At 40.5% G+C, this 15,946-nt stretch overlaps 2 protein-coding genes across 3 annotated transcripts in view; one reads left to right on the top strand and one right to left on the bottom strand.

Moving 5' to 3' along the window:
* Positions 1–6,985, top strand: part of LOC311267738 (lipid droplet assembly factor 1-like) — a 40,335-nt gene extending 33,350 nt beyond the window's left edge. The window contains exons 2-6 of one of the 2 annotated variants that reach the window (XM_084370966.1): positions 4,587–4,696; positions 4,985–5,096; positions 5,195–5,363; positions 5,448–5,593; positions 6,462–6,985. In XM_084370966.1, the coding sequence (XP_084227092.1) occupies positions 4,647–4,696; positions 4,985–5,096; positions 5,195–5,363; positions 5,448–5,593; positions 6,462–6,518 (534 nt within the window). In that variant the 5' untranslated portion in view covers positions 4,587–4,646 and the 3' untranslated portion in view covers positions 6,519–6,985. Of the gene's footprint in view, positions 1–4,586; positions 4,800–4,984; positions 5,097–5,194; positions 5,364–5,447; positions 5,594–6,461 lie in introns of those variants that run through there. The other variant, XM_084370967.1, reaches the window with a different exon arrangement.
* A 1,931-nt stretch (positions 6,986–8,916) lies between these two features.
* Positions 8,917–15,306, bottom strand: LOC311268112 (ER lumen protein-retaining receptor 2-like). The gene is made up of 5 exons (XM_084371498.1): positions 15,028–15,306; positions 12,498–12,598; positions 12,248–12,406; positions 11,888–12,140; positions 8,917–10,323 (listed from the first exon to the last, which is right to left on the bottom strand). The coding sequence occupies exons 1-5, from the start codon at positions 15,116–15,118 to the stop codon at positions 10,289–10,291; spliced, it is 639 nt and encodes a 212-aa protein (XP_084227624.1). The 5' UTR covers positions 15,119–15,306; the 3' UTR covers positions 8,917–10,288.
* Between the last annotated feature and the right edge of the window lie 640 nt (positions 15,307–15,946).

Below are 15,946 nucleotides of genomic sequence, written 5' to 3'. Positions count from 1 at the left end.
GGGAGCTCGGAGTGTCGGGGGAGTGTAGGTAGTGTTTTCTACTGGACTCCTTCTTGAGGTACAAAATGGCTCGAGGCTAGCTGGTTAACGCGCGTGTGTGTGTGTGTGTGTGTGTGTGTTTAGGTAGTTTGACAGGCAGGTGGGCCGTCCAATCATTTCATTGGGGCTGATTTAGATGATTGGATGAGCTTATTGGAGGCCTGCGACACCAACAGACACCAGATATTTTTAATTTCAGTTTATTGATTGCTGTGAAGAAGTTAAGACATTTTCTACAAACATAACAAAGATGCTGCTAAAATTGCTAACCAACCCTTGTTGGAAAACCCACGCTCACTACAGAGACATCTCAGCATTCTTTGTTTTAACAATGTATATCCTCCTGGCGATACAGCTGCCAGCGTTGGTGAGCTTTGAGAGGCTGCCGAGTGCTCTGACTCCGTCCTCCGCAGCGCCCTTTACCACCCTCCAGGGAGCTCCCTTTGAGCCTCTCCCTCTCCCCTGTCAGAGGGCCAGCAACCGAAAACGACCCCCTTCATCTGGCAGAATGACAACCACTGACAATGATGACTATCCTATTTGACACAGGGCAGACTCCAAAGACATTTTACTCTCCTGTGGCCAGCTGTTGGCCGAAACTACTCCTGTGCAGCTTCAAAGAGAGGTGAAAAAAGTCTGGACTGGGAGAGAGAGAGGGGAGGCAGTTAGAGACGGGCAGTGTGATGGAGAGGTGTGGGTATCGAGCGTGACAAGCCAAAAGGAGAGAAAAAATGGCACCAGGTCCCTCTCGTTTTCTCATAAAGCACAGCAGGCTTCGGCTGCAGCGTGTCAGTGAGGGACAGCCGTCAATAAAGTCACACATGATGTCATTTCAGTAGCCACACAAGAGGTGGACACGCATCAGGTAGCTTAACGCGGAACAGCGGGATATCTCTGATTTTACGCTCCTCCTCTCGCAGTGATTAGTTTTTACAATCAGCGCATGTAAATGAGAATTCACTGACAGCCCATCAATCACATCCCAGGCTGCAACCCATTGAGCTGCTCGGCACGTGCCAGTAGACATATCGTACAGTCAATTTGCTCTCTGACACTAGGATATATCTCTGCAGCAAAGGTATACGGGGCACATTAAGAACATTCAGCTTTCATCTACACTCAAGGAGGAGAGCGGGCTGCTTGTCGTAAGGGTCATTCGTCTCAGGAGGAGCCAGAGAGCAACTTTCAGCTGTCTTATTTAGTTCAACAGGAAAACGGCTTTAAACTAGCGCATGAGGTGTGTTATTAGTGTCTCATAATAAATGAGGTCAAAATGTATTTCTAATGTGAGTTTAAGGCAAAAGAATGTGTGTTGTTGTACAATTTCTTGTTTCAGATCTGAACAAATAAACCTAAAAAAGCCAAATGTTAATGTGTAAAAGGTTTCGGAGCAGTTGCTGTGGTTACATTTATGCAACCCACTCCTGACCTATATTTGATTTGCTTGATATTGATTATTTCAGGAAGTGACTGGTAATATTGAGTTCACACTGTGGCAGCAGGGGAGACCGAAGTCATTACTCATAAACCTATGGATTTGGATACAGGTTTTACATACGTAATGTGTATTTGTGTCCTACTTTTTAAAGGACAAGTTCACCCAAACGTGAAAATTTCAGTTATTATCTACTAACCCTCATGCCGATGGGAGGTCGGGTGAAGTTTTGTAGTCCCATACTATTCGTATGGGTTACTTTCACTTTTACCAAAGTAATATTTTTAACCACTATCTTTACGTTTACTCAAGTATGACAACACTGACAATGACTGACTGCAGATGTTTTACAGCTGAGGCCTTTCACCGAAAAACATCCAGCTGCCAACAAGGCCTTGTTATCAAGGTCAGCAGTGGACCGATGTGAGGGTCAGCAGTGATAACACTGGGATTTCCTTGTTCTGTGTGCACAAACTGCACACACAGCTCACACCTTAAAGCGCTGGTTCACTGAGTTCATTGTGTTTAGCAGTCTGGAGAAGTGGATGCAGTCTCTCTCCTCTCTCTCACCAAATCATTCCCGCGTACTCAATACAACAGAATGATTAATTAGTATGGCCGGCAGCTATAAAGGGTCCAAATAAGTTGTCATCACTGGTCCCGGGGGTGTCTCATTTTGCTGTAGTTCAGAACAGATCACACTGCTATTTCCCTCGCGAAGACCTTGCAGTTACGTGCCTGCATATATATGAAGCTATCCAAAACTCATGGGGGTTAACTTAATTTGTGGCTGGCGATTAGACCAGCGATTACTATCTTTGACTGAAGAAGTAATCAGTGGTGGTGGTGTTGAAGTTCAGTCATTTAATATTCTGATCAGCCTCCGTCTTCACACTGAAATCTGGCTGTTGCCGTTTAATAGCAGCACAGTGCAGGAAGGGAAGAAAGTGCAGTCATTATTTTTAAAAGAGGCAGTTCAGTCTGACAGCAGGGAAGTAAACTGGGAACCCCCCTCGTCTGGATCTCTGGAGAACTTCTGCTGTGATTTCCCTCATAACAAACCAGCCGCAGCAGCCGCTCGACAATCAATCACGGCATCGAAGCGTGCATGTTTAAAACTTGTGACATTCCTTACTGAAGCTCTCTATAAACACATCAGCAGGGTTCCTGATGTTTCCAACTCATTAGTCCCGTGCAAACTGCAGCTTTGACTACTTGTGAACTTATTTGATGCAAATGAACATAAAGTGTTTGTTTTGTTAGTTTCGCTTTAATCTCCTAAGAGAGAATAAGAGAGAACAAGAGCGTACTTTACCTCACAAATAATTCATAATTCAGCACCTGTCCTATAAAGATGATTGGGGGTTTGTGGCGCAATTAGGTGGAAGCAGAGAATGCTGGACATGACATCCGTCATAATTAGTGACAGTGGTCCTTTAATGGTGATGAGTAATATGCCGGGGAAGGAGGAGATAATGTGAGATTGTAGAGGTGATGACTGAGAATTAGAGAGAACCAATGTAGATTTACAACGCTCAGTTTAAGATTCTTTCAGATCCAATCAACATTGAGCCATAAAGGTTGTACAGTATATTACTGCCTTTTAATGCTGCATAGAGAACAGGAGGGTCTCGTCTGTAATAAAATCACTAAATCTGAAAGGGTTTTGTACATTAAACATGTTTATTATCATTATATTTTAGTTTGATTTATCCATATTTAATATACTGCAATTTTGTGCGGGCGAGCACTGTATAAAATACTGCTGCTGCAGAAACAGTTTGTTAGATAAGCGACCTCGTCCAACGTTTTTGTACAAAGTGCACCTCTCTGTTTTAAATGAAAGACATACAAATATAAAATATAAACAATAAAGATCATCAGTACATTTTAAATGCAAAAAATGTCACAATAAAAATCTGGATTTAGAACAGTGTGATCATCAGTTCCTGAGAGAGATCTTTATTGTTCCAGATCAAATGATTTTGACATCTGAGAATTTCTAAGTTTATTTTTCTACAAACACAACGACACAGAAGAATCCAGTAAATGAACAATTTCCTTCCATAAAATCAGTCCACGATATCTGATGGAAAACATGACGACAGGATTATTTATACAAAGGAAGATGACGATTATGAGCCTGTCTATGGGGTAATGTGTAATCTCATATGCAAAGATGTACCGATTTGAAGACTACTGTTATAGTTAGGAGGTGGTTGTTAAGTTGGACCCAAATGCAAAACACTCAGACAGGTAAAAGGTAGGCAGGATGAGGAACTGAAGGTGAGCTTTTATTAACAAAAGCTGAAATAATTCACAAAGTAAAATCCAAAAACCAAGAAGTGTAAATCTAGAAAGTACCAGGACAAAAGCAAAGTACAAACTAGTAAAAAAACAACAACTTGTTTTTAAAGATGAAGACTAGTCTCCACATCAGAAAACAGCTCATCATCAATGTGGTTTTTACCAATACTGATGGTATTATCATGTAGATGTGTAGGTTTCATTCAGTTGCAGTTTCCCATTCTGACCTCCTGAGGGCGCTGAACAGTGGTGATTGTAAATACACTCAGGTCAAAAATACAGAATAGAGGAAGAATCAGTAGAGATATCTGTATTATCTTCTATAAGAGTGGAAATAAAATAGATGATATAATTAAAAAAAAACATAAATACATGTTTTTTATTCATTGGTAATTAGCTTTGCTCTGAATTTGATAATTATCTTGGCAACTTAATTGTATGCATGTTTTAATATTAACACTTATTTTCTTATGTATTAGTTATGTAGCTCAGTATGAAGCCACCATACTTCATCAGATGATACACAGCGAGGGTTAAAGTTTGATTTTTTTTTTTACATAAACCTGGAAATAATCCAGTTTTGAGTTTTCAAAACAGTTCATGAAACTGTTCCACAGTTACGTCATCACATGTGAAATGTAGGAGATACACTCGATCTTGCCATTTTCATTTTAATTAGGGTGAAAACAGAAATTGCTTCAAAAGTAGATGCATTTTTCACCCAATAACTTAAAGAATATGTCACATGAATATGACATTACACAAAAAAAACACTGGACCATTCTTTGTAAAAGTGAACCTTCAGTCTAGGTGGTGAACAGTAGATGGCAGCGACAACACCAGTAGGCCTTTCAGAGTCTCTGTGATGAGGAATCCAGAAGAGGAAGAAGAAGGAGGAGGAAAAGGAGGAAGAAGGTGTGTATTTAAACAGGGTGTGTTGCTTCTGTTGGAGCGTCTGAGGCGACGTCAGGACACACTTTCATGTGTTGTGAGCTGGCAGCTGTACTTCACTGATCAGGTTTGTACTTTTAACTTTGTGATTTGTTTCAGGAAGTGGTTTGAGGTCATGTGTGGTGCTGCACAGAACAGCTGTCACTCAGTGAACCAAAGTCTTCTGATACAGCCACTGTTGTCAAGCCAGTCTGTATATATTCGCTGTACATTGTTGGACTGAAGCCTCGTGTGGTGTTCTTGTGTCTTCAGTCTCATCAGATGTGTGGAGATGGATCACAGCAGCAACAACAACGTGACAGAGTTTCAGCAGCTGTGGGGCAGCTGGAACACCCTGTTGGACCGAGTCTATCATGACCCCAGGGTAACGTCTCTGAGGCCCTTTTGCATGTCTTTCCTACCAGGAAATCAGAGGAGCTCAGTCTGCATTTCAGCTGCATCTTGTCTTCCTCTCTTTAACAGGTATCACAGCTGATGAGTACAAGAATTGGGCAGTACCTGAGCAGCCACCCTGTCTTGGCCCTTGCAGTGATGCTGTTCAGCGCCATGGCAGCACTGCCTGTTGGACTTTTCCTCACTTTTGCTCTTGTCACCATCACAGTGTCTGCAGTGGGTTTTGTTTTCTTTGAGGGTAGGTGTAATCCTGTCAGAGTGATGTTTTATGACGCTGTACCTGGCAGTGCTTTCTCAAATGATTTCTCTCTGTGTCTGTCAGCGGTGCTGTTGTTCGTAGGAGGGGCGAGTCTGCTGTGTGTGCTCTCCGGCATCGCCTTCTTCTCGTTCGTGGTTTCATTCATCTTCAACGTGTTTTATATCGCCATCTCCAACATCCTCAAATCCTATTACCCCCATCTGACAAAGGTAATGTACTGGAGAAGAGTTATTTTATTGTAGCACCAAGGTTTTAAGAAAACTTGGCCTTTTTGTGTGATATATTACCATTTTAGACCAAACTAGGCTCTTTTCAGTCACTTGTGTTTTGACAGCAGCCAAGCAGAGTCTTGAAGCGTCTGATATTAAATGAACTTAAGTATAAAAAGTAGTTTTCTGGGGATAAGTATCAATATTATATAATATATACACACTAAATATATGTATAATTGACCTTTTCTTGTGCTTTTTTTAAACATAAAATTTAATTTGATTTATATTGAAATGTTTTATTGCATTCTTTAACAAGAGTGTCCAACATCAAACCAACTACAAACAGACAGGCAGTTAATCTGACGGACATTAGCAGACATTTATATAAGACCGGCAGCTATTTGGCCACAATAATGTGGTGGGCATTAGCACATGGCATCAGTCACAGATGCACTACACCAGACCATCCGTTTCTTTACAAGATAAAGTGTTCTCTTCTAGACATATATCCACTGAAGCTGTCCCATTGTTCATCCACCATGTTGTTTTTACAGCTCAGCCTTCCTCGCGTCTTTTCACATGATACATTTTCCATCATTTTTGCCCAACACATATTCACTGTAGGAGTCTGAGGCTCCTTCTAACACCGTAGACTCATCCGAGCGCAGTCTTTAATACTTTAAATGCAGATTAACACAAATTAAGTTTCACATGCAGCCTCAAAGATATACAAACTACCTTGCGACAGTCTATTATCATCAATAATATGACGTCCTCTGCTCTAAAATGGTCATATATCACACACTCATTCATATTAAAATCTGTGACATTGTTCCCATATTGAATTCATTTTCTTCTTCTTCAGCAAGGTAAAGTCCACGAGACAGAGAGTGACACGTCAAAGCCACAGGAAGTGGAGTAGCTCGATTCTTCTTCTCCTGTTTGTCGGCTCCGAATCACTGAGGCCTCAAATCAGCACTCCTGACGCTTCATGGAAGCGACTCAGAGGACCCTTGAATGTACTGTATGTAGTCCTGCAGCTGTAACACATCTTCCAAGCACAACGACTCCCTGATGTTTACTGTATCTTTATATACAGTCAAATGCACCATCAAATGCAATAAGTACAAAACGTCTACGTCAGAAAAATTTGGTACAACTTATCTTTCAACAGCCTTAATATTCAAATAGTGAAAACTTATTTTCGCAGCTTAAAGGAAAATGTTGACTTGTGTACTTTATCCAAAAGAGCCATATGCACTTTCCTTATTGTGTGTGTTGTGTATGTCTACACAAGAAAATTGCACTACAAAATAACTGTTACATGTTTGTATTTGCTGTTACTTTACATTTGTGATGCAGCTTTGAATAAATTATCATTGGCATGAACCGCATGTGCTGTTTGTCTTCTGTTCAGAGTTGAAGAAATGTATTGGATTTAAATATATAAATGTGTAAAGGATCCACCTATATACAGTATATACTCTGAAACTGAGCTCCTAAGAATATTATGTTGTGTATCTGTGTGGTTGTATTTCATTGTGACCCTTTTTCCTTGATAGCAACATACACCTAAGAATTTGCGTGCCTAATTTGATTACATGTAAATGTCGCTGGCCTGGAAGGACACAAACTGAAACACATCAGTCTAACAGTGAAGTTGTCTGATGTAGAGATGACCTTTCGGAGAAATGTGGTTCTCACAGGAGTTGCACACATGATGATCTTCAGAGTATGATACATTGCTGTAGATTTAAAAACTACCCAACAAAATGAGCTCAACCTTGATACATACACATTAATGCAGCTGTGATATTAATCCTAAAACATCAGGTATAATAGTAAAACACTGACGGGGACAGTTTTATTGCACAATGAGTACTTATACTTCACATACTTAACCAGGGCTATATGTAAGAAAACAGACTGTGAAGTAGCAGTTCTGACATCATGACATCTTTTTATTGTGTTGCAGAGATACTGCAGTTAGCATGCTAACCAGCTAGCCCCAATTTAGTATATACACCGACACTCATCTGGTCCCTGAGCTCCCAGTCCAAGCCGCTAGCTGCACGACAAACCGAGCTATCTAGCCAAATGCAGCTACAGTCAGCAGCAGTTAGGGGTTACTCTGATGAGAAGCTGCCCCGTTTGTTTTTAGTATAAATCTGACAGGTGGCCAATTCTTACATATTGCACCTTCAAGTACATTTTGCTGCTAATAATTAATATTACAGACTTTTACTGAAGTATTTTCAGCGTGGCATTAGTACTTTTACTTAATCAAAGAAGCCGAGTACTTTACTACTGCTCAAAACAAACATGTTAAATCAGGGCTCCAGGGTGCGACTATTTTGGTCACACATGCGCCTAAAAAATCTGCGTGCGACTACATATTTCAGTGGGTTACAGTTGGCACTTTTAAATTGAGAATTTCTAGTCGCATGTGTTATAGACAGATCAGAGATTCCCCAAGGTCCTGATGTGATTTCTCAAGATCTAGGTCACAGGTAATCAGAAGCTATCGGGTGCACCTGTGATGTTCTCCCTCAGCTGGCTGCAATCAGTCAGCTGGGAGACTATATAAGGGGGTAGCAGTTACAGTGGCTCTCTGCGTTTTCTGTTTGGGGGGGAATCTGGGTTGAGTGTTTGAGATTTATTCCTTTTGGCCAGTTTCTATACATTTAGTTTCCCCCCTCCAATCAGTGACTCCCACTTCACCTTTGGTTTTTGGGTCATTTTAATAGAATCAATGGGTGGCTGTGGGTTTTATTCCCACCAACACCTTTTAGAGACACCCAGGGACCAGTTTGTCTTGACCCTTTTGTGTTTTGTGCAGTGCTTTGTTAGCTTCCCAACCGGCGACCCCTGTCCTTCAGGTTTTGTGTTCTGGGGAAACGTAACACACGTGTTGTGATTTAAATGCACCCGTGACCGTATTCTTGCTTGCAGTCATTTACATAATTTGTTAAGAAACTGAATTCAATTGTATCACTGGCTGCACCTTAATGAAAAAGTTCTCATCTTAAAACATTTGCAAAGATTTCAAACATTCAAAACCCTGGATTGTTTACATGCGGGTTGACTTGCTAGCTAGTCTCCCTTCCTGCCATCTGCAGGTGTTTTAAAGTGTTTCTTGGCGTATTACTACCACCTGTCTTTCAGTGAAATTGTGTAAAATTTTCGATAGCAGTGTTAATCACGTAACATCACAAACAAAATGGGAAATTGCAAACAACTAATAGCTTACAACACAGATCCAAAGCACAACTAACATATGTGCTTGCACTGTTTCAAGAATGAAATAACAACACTGGAAGGTGATTCTCATAAAATCTTTAATGGAGGTGATATCATGCAAAAAAAAAAATGACAGAGCTGAAATAATCCTTTAGGAATAACTAATTTGAAAAGGTTGAAGTTAACAACAGAGCTTTAAATTGAATAAAAAATGCACCCATTGAACATTCGTGATCACCCCTTCTCAATTATTGAGCAGCACACTGTCAGATCTGTTTAACTCTTCACACTCCAGACACACAGCCAACAATTATTGAAATATCACAACCAATCGAAGTGCTGGATGATTCTCCTGCCAAATATCTGCACACTTCTCGGTCCCAGTATGAGAAGTGTGATCATTGTTCAGTCATTCATTATTGCTTTGCTCTGACTAACAGACGAGTCACTGCTGGGAGGTGCTCATGAGTTTCTTACTGGGGTGCAGTGAAAGCAGAGACAGACTTTGTGCTCTATCTACATCCGTGTGATGTAACGTTGTTTTTAAGATTGTACGAAATCTATATTAAAGCTGCAGAACGATTGGTGCATTTTAAGGTTCTTCATACAGTGAATCAGGGAGGGGGAATCAAACGTGTGAAACATGTATTTCAAATTTAAATGGAAACCTTTTGAAAATACTGACATCTATGACAAAGACTGCTGGCATTTACGTGATTTTTTTTATTTTAAGGGTTAATCTTTAGCTTAAGATGAAACTACAAAGCCTCCTGTGAGCCCTGCTTACAAAAGAGTTCAGATTTTTAAATGAGAGTAACCTGTTAAAATGTTGTTTTGAGCAATTCTAGAAAGCAACGTTTTTACAAAATGGATGCGTGTGTTGGTGTGAAACGCTTGTTGTTGGCCTCTTTAAATGACTCCAAGAGAGAGTACATGTATTACAGTATATGTGTACGCTTATCTAAACAAAAAAAAAAGAAAAAATACTGTGAGAAAGCAGACATAATCCTCTTCAGGCACTCAGATACATTACTCTTGATCTCACTCTTTAATAAGACTGTACATTTGTGCATTTCATTACCAAGCCAAACAAGGTACTTCTCAGAGTCGACCCTATTTGTGACATTATAAAAAAATAAAAAATAAGCGAATACACCTCACATGTAGAAAAAAAAAAAAAAGCCTTTTCTCCTATTTGAACAGCAATGAAAAGAAGTTTAAGGCAAGACGCTGAACACAGAAAATCCAAAGGTTGACCTGGCTCGATCTTTGTTCAGCTCTGGTGTTTGTTGGCATTTACCAGTTCCATCAGCAATCATCAAGAAGACTAGTGTTTTTTCCCCCCGATAGTTGGCTCTCTGTCTCAGGCATCTTTTGCTGTAGGTCACGAGATTCCATGATGTCATCTCCACACCCCCTGAGTCTGCTGGGAGTCGCCGTCTCCTCAACGTTTTACGCCGGCAGGCTCAGCTTCTTGCCTTTCAACACTGAGGGGGTGAGAAATCAAGTGAGACAGTCAGCGAGTGAGAAACTGGTTCATGCTGCCATAGATGGTTTACGCCACTTTGTTTTGACAGTTTCCCATTTTCAGGGAGCATTTAAATGGGACCTCTTGGATTTGTTAAAGATGTTATTGGGGTTTCAAGTCACTAGAATAGCTAACATACCTATACCAATGGCTAGACACCTTGTGATGCCAGCGGTGTTATACTATTGGCTCAGAACAGTTAGAATTCTTACACAGAGATAAACAAAACAATCATGTTGGACCTGAAAATTCCTTAAAAATCAGCAATTCACAACCATAATATTGTTTTTAATGAAAGGAGATACTTTTATTTTGAATATTTCTACAAGCTCTGTAGATAGTAGGTAGTATTACTTGTTGAAAAAGATTTGTCTTTTAACTCCCAGTGGTTTTACACAACATACTTCCAGGAACTATAAAGCTATGAAGGGAATTAAAACCCTCAGAGACCGGTGGGACTGTTGGCGATCTCAGCTGACATCACCGTCACACTAATTTTTTAAGCGTGAAGTTAGTGGTATCATGTGAAACTAGACAATTTAAGGCATCAGTTGGTGCGAATCCTCAAAGAGGTGTGTTGATCTCTCATTTCAAGATAAAGAAATGAAAACAGGTTGTATGGGTACAAATGTCTCTACATGGGAAATTAATTTTGAATTGTAAAAATGAGTTTTTTGAATATTTCTGCAGACGAGGGTCCCGAAACAGTCTTGGAATAACATAAACTGGGTATGACTGGAGAGCTGAAACTCCTGTGGATTCAACTGAATTCATGTTTGATGATGTTCGTCTCTGTTATGCATGTTCTATTGTACTTTAAAACAAAGTCGCAGTGATTTTGTGAGAGTTGGCAGCACTGAGATACGAGTGAGGAGTGTATCATTAATGAGGTTAAGTTCTTGAACTGTCTTGACTTTACTCATGTGCAGTTTAATTTGTAATGCGGCTGTAAGGAATGGAACAAAATCCTCAGTCTACAGTGGTTTCGGGAGAAAAAAATATTATTATTAAGTCGTCATTTTTAATAGTCTTTTTAGCACATAATGTCCTTTGTGTATTTCCTGGGAGAGTGTTTCCTCGCTGAGCTACTTTGGAGGGACGGTAATAAGAGAGAAATTTGCACTAAAAAGACTGACTTTAGAAAATAATCACTTCATTTGTGAAAATCAGACTACTAAAGCCTCACATTAGCTACAGCTGAACTTAAGAATGGGGTTTTAGCAGGGAATAAAGGCTAGCTTTTATCTCCCATCTCTTTAATCAGAGTTACTCTAGGAACGGATGGCTTCAGGGCTGGTGTGGTCAGGAGAAATGATTACATCAGCAGATAACACTTTCATCACGCATACACACATGTGAGTGTTACATAAAGATCAACTTGAAAAATAATCTGAACCAGTCCTTCTTACTGTAGCTTAATACGAGAGAAAAACAAAAAGGAGTCCCGGATAATCAACCCCTCATTTCTTTGTTTTATTTGCATAATTTGGTGCTTGCCATAATGAATTCTACAGTAAACCCACCTTTAGTGACATAAAGGTAGAAGAAGTCACAGTAGAGGACAGTCTGGACCACTCCGGCCACAATGGCGATCATGTCAAAGAAGCCTTCAAAGTAGTAACGCCAGATCCAGTTGAAGAGATAGAGGGCCCGATACAGGCCCAGGCAGAACAGGTAGTGGGTGGTGATTGTCTCCGCTTCGCCTGTCTTGCTGATCATGAAGAGCTGAGGCAGGATCGCAACTGACTCCAGGTAGATGGAGAACGTCCACAGGATCTGATGACAGATAGATTGTAAGCTTAAATGTGCAGGAATAGGAACTTTCAGGTCGTCATCAATATTTTATGTCATGCTTTGACAACAACACAGGAGGCTGAACCCACCTCCAGGAAAGAGAAGTCGTGGTTGATGAGAACAGCGAGACCTCCGACAGGAACGACGAGGAACTCCACTCTAAAACTGTCATGGTTGCCGTCGTAGGTGGCCCTGAATTTCACGTAGATCAGGTAGACTGTGGCGTACGCACATCCGATGTAGATCACCTGGGTAAACAACAAAGAACATCTCATCATTTCCGGTGCCGAGGAGAAATACGGGACCAGTACGAGAGCTGAGGCTTGACCGGTGTCTTACCTTCATGCTTGTGTTATAGAGGGAGATGAATGAGGAGAGCAGATCCAAGTAGCGCGTGGTGAACACTATGGCAAACAGGATTTGGCTCTTTCCAGAGATACCTTTAGGAAAAGTAATCAGATTTGCCATTTAGGTTGAGGTTCGCCGTCAGCAACTTCAGAGGAGCTTCACAGGTCATTTGGACAAACATGAATCACAATGCTGCTCCATATTGAGCAGCGACATCTACTGGAAACATGTGGAATATTTATCTACAACATCAGCAATCATAGAGCCCAGTCAAAAGATTGTTTCTCCCCTTTGGACGGCAATTACATTAACGCCTCTAATTTGCAGTCAATATTAGTTGTTTACCTGCCCCAGAGAGGTTATGGTTGGTTTGTCAGCAGGATTAAACAAAAACTACTGAATGGATTTCCATGAAACTTGAATAGAGGACGTGTCTCAGCCCAGAATAGACCCCATTAACTTTCAGTGCCGATCCAGACAAAGGGACGAATCCTGTTTGTTTTTTTCACACTTTATTTAACATTGCGAGATAGGCAATTTTTCGACATTTTTGTTGATATCCCTGCATGGATCATGATAAAAATCCGGCAGATTTTGATGGCTGGTATCTAAGAGTGAGAACAATTTAATGCTGATCCAAATAAAAATCCAGATTGAGCAGATTCAAATGTTTTATTTGCACAAACCAATGACCCCTCAGGTCGACAGGCACAGGGCATCTCAAGTGCATGGATTTGTGTTCTTGAATTCACACAGTACATTTGACACGGGGGCATGAAGTGTGTATCGGTTTGTCTCTGGGTCAACCAGAGCCTCTTACAACATTATTTTAGTCGGAAATACAATTACAGGCAGGGCTATGATGGCCTGGCAACCTGTCCATAGTGTACCCCTGGTTCTCACAAGTTCATGCTGGGATTGTCTCCTGCCCCCTGCAAGTCAGTAAAGCATAAGCATGTCCCGATCCTCTAAGAGACCGAGCTAGTGTTTTCTCCATCTTTGCCTAAACCTGTTCTTACATCACATGTACTGGGCTCCAGACTGATTTTCACACTGGTTGCTCTGGTGCAACTAACTTTTTCATTTAGGAGCAAGAGTTTAAAATTTAGATGCACCCAATTACACATTTTAATTTACTTTCTTTTTGCAAATGATTGTAAACAGAAATAAAGTTGTAAATACATGTTTTTCTTCATTTAACTAACACGCAACAACAAACTGCTATAACCTAAATTGTTTACATTTTGCTACAAATTGCTACATTTCAGGCGCATCAGCGATCAGCTCTGCAATATGTAGTATGAGCTCTCTCCAGGGCTCCATGACACAAGAAGAGGTTTTGACTGGCAGCAAACTCATTACTAAATATCTTCTCTGTGAATATTCTTCACATATGTATGCACTTTATTCACCTTATAGACATTTTGCCTCTCCTTAGTGTAACTCTACTGTTGTCTTTCTACTCCATATACATAAAACTATTGCACGTCTGTTTGTCCTCAAAAAGAGATCCCTCCTCTGTTGTTTGTTGCAAAGCTTTTCCTTTATATCAAAATCAAGGGATAGAGGATGTTATGCAAATTATAAAGCACTTTAAGGCAAATAAGGCATAAACTGAAGATATAGCTACATCTACGGGTAATCACGTTAACCTATATTAAACATAAACATAACTGTCTTTGCTTGACCTGATGTAACCTTATTCAACTTTGAACCCTCCAGTCAAAACTCCGGCTGTGTGGGCTAATCACAGCACCTCTCCTCATAATAACCCGGGTAGGATCCACCACTGTGGCCCCAGAAGTCACTGTAACCTGTGTGGTTGAAGCTGTTGTTTACTATTAGTGCATGACACACGCTTAAAAGAGTGAGAGAAACTCAACAAGGCTCAAAAAAGTCAACTATTTTAGCAGCTAGCTACTTCCGTAGCGCTTTCTAGAACGCCACGTCAGAAGCCAGACCAAAAAAATCGAGCACCAACCCTCAAATTAACAGAGCAGGAGTGCATGGATGGGCGATGTGGAAAGAAAGCAACATCAACCTGTGAAGCTGTAGAAAATGGTACCCCCGAAATATGATTTTAAAAAATATGACTGTTTTATTAATTTGCCCATTTATCTACTGAACAGCAACCACTTAAATGACCACAGACTCCCTCACACATAGTTTAGCTAACATAGTTGACTCACACCAGCTATCAGCGCAAAGTAATCTGATGCTATACTATATTTGGATAATATTGCCTCTAATTTCAGTGTTTAGCCATATATGCAAGTGAATATAGCAGTAGTGTGTAATAGGTGCTGATGGCAGTTTCTAGTTTGCCTGCTAAGTGCTAACGCCATTAGCCTTCCACTCAAATGAATGAGTAGAAAGCGTTAGCATGTAGCTAACGTTAGCTAGCTTGGAGGTTGTGTGAAGAAACTAAGATAAACGGCGATTAAAGACAGGCAAAGTTCATCGTTAGCGTCTGGGAAACCACACTGTAGCATATGTAATGAAGATTACAGCTAGCTCTCACCTGCACACGACCTGCTTTTCCATATTTTGAGTAGCAGGATGATGATAGCAGCCAGATGAGAGAGGTCCCCTAACAGCCTGAAGACGTTCATCGTTGCAGGATGAAATAACAGACACAGCTAGGAAGCTAACGCAGGTGTCCCTTTTTTTCGTCTGGAGTGGATGGTTTCACACTCAAAGCTGCCTGGCGTGAATGCGTCCGCTTCTCAACTTAGTGGCAAACCGGGCTGCGGGATTCACACGATTGAAAATATGGCGAGAGTGCAGGTCGACGTGGAAGGGGGCGTGGCGACACACACAGAGCGGTTCTGATTGGACTAGGATCTGAGCGACAGCACCAGACGACCGGCCTACAACGAGCCGACCAGAGGAGAACTGGAGCCCTGTGGAGGGAGGAGGGACACTGTTACACTGGGTGGGACAGCAACATCAGACTATAGTCTTCATAATAGCACTGCATACAATAACTTCAGAAAAGAAAAGTACTGTGTTACAAGTACAATCATGCACTCAATCATTTCTTTAATGAACAGGTATAGTACTTTATTTATGTTATATGCACCATAGCATGATATCATCAGTGTTCAAAGTACCCAAAAGTCATACTTGAGTAAGTAAAGGGTAAAACTGAAAGTATTTTGTATATGTATAGTACTTGAGTAAAAGTCTTAAAGTATCTGATATTAGATGTACTTGAGTATTGAAAGTACAAGTAGGCTAAAAATTAATTTTACTTTATCATTATTTTAGATACATGCTTATACTACTTACTGTGGGACTACTAATTATTAATTTGGCCAATTATCGGATCAGATATTCAGCATTTTTCTGATTATGCAGTATGCAATCTGCAAAGCAACTTGTAAGTATAAAGTAAAAAAAAATTAAATACTCAAGTAAAGTGCAAATACCTCAAAATC

Source organism: Pagrus pagrus (genome assembly GCF_965226575.1).
Source record: "Pagrus pagrus genome assembly, chromosome: 13".
NCBI classification, from domain to species: Eukaryota; Metazoa; Chordata; class Actinopteri; order Spariformes; family Sparidae; genus Pagrus; species Pagrus pagrus.
This window is presented reverse-complemented; position numbering and strand designations above follow the sequence as displayed.